The 6,000-nt window shown below is 43.1% G+C and overlaps 1 protein-coding gene across 3 annotated transcripts in view; it reads right to left on the bottom strand.

The window, feature by feature from the left end:
- Positions 1 to 1,476: 1,476 nt before the first annotated feature.
- Positions 1,477 to 6,000, bottom strand: part of emilin3b (elastin microfibril interfacer 3b) — a 30,044-nt gene continuing 25,520 nt past the window's right edge. For all 3 annotated transcript variants that reach the window (XM_030734076.1, XM_030734075.1, XM_030734074.1), the window contains 4 exons: positions 5,643 to 5,923; positions 5,094 to 5,440; positions 4,614 to 4,964; positions 1,477 to 3,095 (listed from right to left, as the gene is read on the bottom strand). In XM_030734076.1, the coding sequence (XP_030589936.1) occupies positions 1,950 to 3,095; positions 4,614 to 4,964; positions 5,094 to 5,440; positions 5,643 to 5,923 (2,125 nt within the window). In that variant the 3' untranslated portion in view covers positions 1,477 to 1,949. The remainder of the gene's footprint in view (positions 3,096 to 4,613; positions 4,965 to 5,093; positions 5,441 to 5,642; positions 5,924 to 6,000) is intronic.

Here is a 6,000-nt window from a genome sequence, read left to right as displayed (position 1 = left end):
ATTGCCTAAAGATACAGTTTAAAATTGGTCCTTTGTTAAGTTGTGTGTTATGTGTAGACACACGGTTTATCCCTTGAGTTAGATACATTTTTAGGCTTGAATAATTCATGGGTCAGTGTCAAGTAGCTTAACAACCAAACAAAAACATCCCTCTGAGATTGGTCGGGTACAATAACTGGACAGAATGAGTGAAAATGCAGTCGATGTTCATAGAAAAACTTTGAAAGACTTTCAGAGAACCTGGAGAACTATTGCTCAAGACTGCTTTAAAAAAAAAAAAAGGTTCCAATTACAAATTCCAAGCTCATGAAATGAAGGGTGACTCAAATTTTTTCCATAGTACAGTACATATTTGGCTTTGTCTGTGACCTCCACCCTCTCTGTTATTGCTCCTCAAGCATTTTTTTTTTAATTTTATTTTTTTACATCTAGCCTCTGGATTTCATTATGCTGTGATTGTTTTGTCCTGCTCTGGTTACTGGGAAATGTTGTCTTTAAAAAACTATGTGCTGATGGTGTATAGAAAGTCTGCTGACTGTGCTTCAGTGGTGCAAGGTCAACTCATTTTTACGGCCGGTCTCACCCAGCTTCATTCATTGTGATTAAGTGTCACCTAACTTTAAACTCTGGACACTTCACCAAGTGACCTTATTTGACTGCCGTGTGACGCCTCAGTCTTGTGAACTGATTTGTTTTGCAACTTTAGCAACGTGTTCTTGAGCTATTTCAGCCACATCTTTATCAAATGAGCTCTGACTTTTATATATCAATTTAGTTAAGCCAGCAGGGTTGAACAGCTTACTCTGCTTAGCCTCCCATCCTGCATGCTTCACTGCAAATACAAATGCAAATAATGTATTTCTGGTCTCCGTTATATGCTGGCAGCCACTTAATCATTGAGGGGTCTTACTATCTTGCTGAAACCTGCAGATAGTGCAACCTGGATACTGGTTTAGTTGTAATTCAATTTTTTTGTGTGTTTTATGTTTTCGTGTTTGTTTTTTTTAACTTTTAAGGTTCCTGTTTTGCACATTTTGAGATATTTCTGATATATTACTTGGCAATTCTAGAAGCCTCTGGTTGTTTTTAGCCATTTTCTTCTGTTCTTCTTTGTGTGTATTTGTTGACAAGCTGAAAGAACCCAGAGAATACAATCTATTCCTAAGAGTACTTACCACACGACCCATAATAATTAAAAAAAACTTAACTCAGTAAAGTAGATGATGCCTACAGTTCCTTCCTTGCACTGCAACAGATAAAGTTGCATTTATTTTCTCGAGTGTTTCAGATCTTGTTTGTCCACCATCTACCACGCTGTGTTGTGTGTTCTCACTGTCCCCTCATGGTGAATTATGGAACTTCTCTGCAACTTGGAACAAAGTGGCAGCAAATAAACACGACAGACAAAGCAGAGATATATGTATAAGCCATTCTTATACGTGTAAAACAAAGGTTTACAAAAATGTAAATAGCACCAAGTTGAACATACAGTATTCTCAAAAAACAAGTGTCCACACAGAGGGTGTTGAGTGTGCTTCTCAGCAAAAACCCATAGCAGCACTGTGTTTTGTTATCATTTCTCTAATATAAACAGTTTAAAGTCATAACGATCCAGTCACTTCATATAAGTTAAAAAGGTAAAACATCTAAACAAAACAATCATGATCAGAGAAATGCCCTCTAGATTAATACCTCAAGAGAAAATATTGCCCAGCTGTACAACCTTAGGCATGTCTTTGTATTCTACGACTTCCTCTTCTCACATCACCTAACTAAATACCCAGAACATCTGGAAGTACTGGTGTGAGAAGCTTATGGGAAATGACTTTCACCAGTTTGGTTAATTTGCATCTGTGCAGACTGGCTTTAAGAGACAGAGGACAGAAGCAAAGGAAGGCTAATAAAAATCACACACAAGTCTTTATTTTAAAAATTCTGTAGCTGAAATGCTACTGGTCTCCTTTGTGTTTGGCAGCATCCTTGGCTTTGCAGTCTTTGACCTCATCTTGCAGCTCAGCTAGCTGTTCTGAATGGATGGCCAAGGTACCATTCACTTGGGACAGGTAGGAGTCAGAGTGTCTCTCGAGCTCTGCCCGGATCCGCTCCAGGTGATCAGCCAGTTTGCTCAGGCTGCTGCATTGGCCCTCTACCTGGGTCACCCTGCTATCGACATCCTTCACCTCCTTCTGTACATCTATTGCTGTGCTGTGGCAGCCCTTTAGTTCCCCTGCCAGCTGTCGCTTCAAGGCTACTAGCTCCCCCTTCAGCTGGGCCAGTCGCCTCTCCCCAGCTCCAAGGAGGGAGGCTTGGTGGCCCATGAGTTTGGTGATTCCTTGCACTTGGTTGACTAGTTGGTGCTCTCTTTGCTCCCATGTGGAATTAGCGTGTCCCACTTCACTTGCAATGAAGCTAAGAGAGTCCTTTAGGCCCTTCAGAGTGCGGTTCACAGAGTTGATGTTGACCTTGAGCAGTGTGATCTCTCCCTGGATAGAGCCTTCTGTTTCCTCCTGAGCTATCCTGAAGAGCAAGTTTTGCAGGGTGTTGTTTAAGCGATCCAGCTGATTAGAGTGAGAGTCCAGACGGCCTGTCATCTTCTTCTCCATCTTTTCACACTCCTTCTCTACTTGAGTGCCGGTGACACCCCCTACTGGTGGGGTTGAGGGCGGGCAACAGGAGGTGCAGAGGAGCTCCAGGTCTATTAACTGTTTTTGAATTCCATCCAAATCTCCTTCAACTCTCCTCCTCACTGACTCAATCTCCGTCTCCAGAGCTGGGACCACCTGTCCTTCTAGAAGAGCCGGGGCAGTGACATTACTCAGCTCTTCCACGGCCACAGCCACTCTCTCCTCTAGGGTCTTCAGCTTGTCCTCCAATAGAGTCTTGAAGCCATCCAGACCACCAGGAAGCCCTTCTACCCCATCAAGTCCACCACTGGTGGCATTGAGTCGGCTCTCTATGTCCACAAGTCGAGTCTCAATCAGGGTGTCTATGTGAATGGTTTGTTGACCAAGTGCTATCTGAAGCTGCCTCTGTGATTCCGTCAAATCTTTAACCGACTCTTCTAGCAGCAACACACGTTGAGACAGACTGTTCACCTGCAATAATTAATAACTCATTAGTTTTTGTGTAACCCATGTTATGGCTCAATAAACTGCATTAAAAAATTATTACAATTTAGTGATGTGACCCTTTTAGTATTTCAGAACTTGGGGCAGGCAAGGGATTTTTGGTATCTTTCAACAAAATCCATAATAGTGTACAGTATAGTGCATGTCAAGGCTCTGAGAGGTCACTACACTCCAGTGTGGAGCCCATAAGTTAACACAGACATTTTAGCACATATGAAGTCCATGATTATCTCTTGGGAGGGGCTTAGAACATACAGCGGAGAAGCGGTGCTAGCTTTCCTGTGTACTTCAGCTTAACCCCTTAACTGGCAGCAAAAAAATCACCTGACAAAAACTACATAACGCCTTCTGGTCATTATTGGCTCTGAACAACCCATTTCATAGCCTATTAATCGGCTGCGTCTGGTCCGCGGGCCGAATGAAGTGCATTTATATGGCAGGCTAGACCCGCCCATTTTGACTGACACCTCATTCGGCCAATCATGTTAAGAAATGGGTTTCCCAGAGCCAATAATACTCAGAGGGCGTCACGTAGCTTTGTCAGGTGATTTGGTGCAGCCAGTTACATGATTGGCCGAATGACGTGTCAATAAAAATGGGAGGGTCTAGCCTGCCATATAAAAGGGACTACAAACGGCCCGTCACCGGGCCCTTGCCAGTTAAGGGGCTACAATGGCTCTGGCTCTCTCCCATGTGTGTCTTTTGTCCTATCTCCCCCTGCTCTCATCTCTTTCCCCTTATGTCCAACCAGTCTTGGTGGGTAGATACCCCTCCCTAAGCCTGGCTCTGCTGGAGGTTTCTTCCTGTTCCTTCCTGAGAGTTTTTCCTTCACACTGTCGCCAAATGTTGCTCAAAGGGGATTGTCTGCTAATTGGGATTTCTTTCTAATATTGTAGGATCTTGACCTTACAATATAAAGTGCCTCGAGGTGACTGCTGTTGTGAATTGTTGCTATATAAATAAAACTGAATTGAATTTAATTAAAATGTATTCACTTAAAGGACTGGTTTTGTGTTTTGGGAAATGTCCTTGTTTTTTTGTTTTTTTTTTCTTTGAGGGTCAAAATGTGCAATAATGTGTCAGGAACAGTCATGACATAATGCTTAAAGAATTGGAAACAACTTGTTTGTTTCCCTGTGAAAGCATAAAATTTTATTTGTATGGATGAAGCATCTGGATTAATCAGACTCCCATTAATAAGCTCTGTAATTTTTACAGATTACAGCTTATGAGATCACCAAACTTTCAGTGACCTGATATTTGTTGTAGATAGTAGTGTATTGATCTTTTCATGGAAGTTTTGGCAAGAAAGAAGTAAACTGGCCTGTTCCTCCAAATGTTGATTCTTTATAACCTATTTTTTAACCACATGTTTTTAGCAATTTATTCAAAGCAGTTTTCTCTCTGTTGACATCAAATAGTAAATTAATCAGACTGACAAGCTGCATGCCTGCTTATGACATTACAATCTCGTCTATGTCATACCTGTCCACAGCAGCTCTCAGTCAGAGTTAGACCTTGAATCTGAGCTTGCAAAGTGCCCAACTCCTCCCTGAGTCCAGTTTCTCTGCCATCCAGAGATTGCTGTATCTGTTGCTGGCCATCCATGTGCTCCCTGTGGCACTCCCTCTGCACCTCCCCGATCCTCTGATCACAGTGCTGCTCTAGGCCTGTCAGACGGCGCTCGAAGCCATCCAGGATCTCAGCCCTTATACCTGCCATCTTGGTATTTAAGATTTCATCCAGATACAAATTGGTATCAGGGCCAGGGATGGGCCTGCCTATAGCTCCTTCCAGGAGCTTCTTCAGCTGGCCATCATGACCAAGGACCATCCCCTAAAGATGTACAGAAGTGAGATGAGACAAAGCTAATATTAAGTAAATGAGAAAGAAATGAGACCTTATTTGTTTCAGCTATACAAAATGTATTAAACAATTTTACTGTAATCATCATGGCACAGTCACCTGAATCTCCTCTAGAATATGAGTCTTGGCCCGCAGCTCATCCCTAACTTCGGTCACTCTCCCTGCTAAATCTCCAAATCCAATAAAGCTTTCTGCTCCATCCAATCCATCATGAGTCCCCTCTGGGATCACCCCAAATCCCACTGTAGAGTCAGGCACACGGGGCGTGTTCTGCAGCAAGGATACCAGGATTTTATTGGTGTCTTCACGGAGGGATGTGCGCAGTCTCTCCTCAAGACCAGCCACCACCCCATTAAGAGTGTCTAGACCCTGGGTAAGACGACGCAGGTCCTCTTCCATACGGTCCAAGCGCTCCCCAGTTACCCCTGAAATGCCAAATTTGTTGCCTGCATTTTGAAGGTAAATCACAGAAAGGGGAATGGTTTAGAACCTGTAACATTTGTAAATAAATGTTACAGGTTAAATAAGAGGGAAATAAGTGTTTTCTCTTATGCACACAACAATGCACAAAGACACTACAGAGTTCATGGCAGTAATTATGTTAATACTCTAAGACTTTATAATAAACCAGTTTGAGTCTGTTCTCACCATTTGACTTTCCTGTGGGTATACTGGGGACAGGTTTGCCTGGCTCCAGCTGGCCCTCTCCAGGCTTCTGCTCAACAGGGAGCCTAGGGCCATGGGGGAAACCTTTCAGACTCGGGCGATGGGGAAAAGCTGCACCCTTGAAAGGTGGCATTGCAATATCTGGTAGTGATGTGGGTCCATCATAGCAGTTTTCTCCAGAATAGCCGGGACAGCATCTCCACTCGAGCTCCGTCACTGTTTTAAAACCAACCTTGTATTTTGGCTTGTAGAATGTCCTATACCTACAGGAAACAAATGTGCTCACAGTCAGTGATTAAACAAACGTTACAAGTGACACATATCAGGCTCTGTTAGAAGT

Source organism: Archocentrus centrarchus, chromosome 7, assembly GCF_007364275.1.
Source record: "Archocentrus centrarchus isolate MPI-CPG fArcCen1 chromosome 7, fArcCen1, whole genome shotgun sequence".
NCBI classification, from domain to species: domain Eukaryota; kingdom Metazoa; phylum Chordata; class Actinopteri; order Cichliformes; family Cichlidae; genus Archocentrus; species Archocentrus centrarchus.
This window is presented reverse-complemented; position numbering and strand designations above follow the sequence as displayed.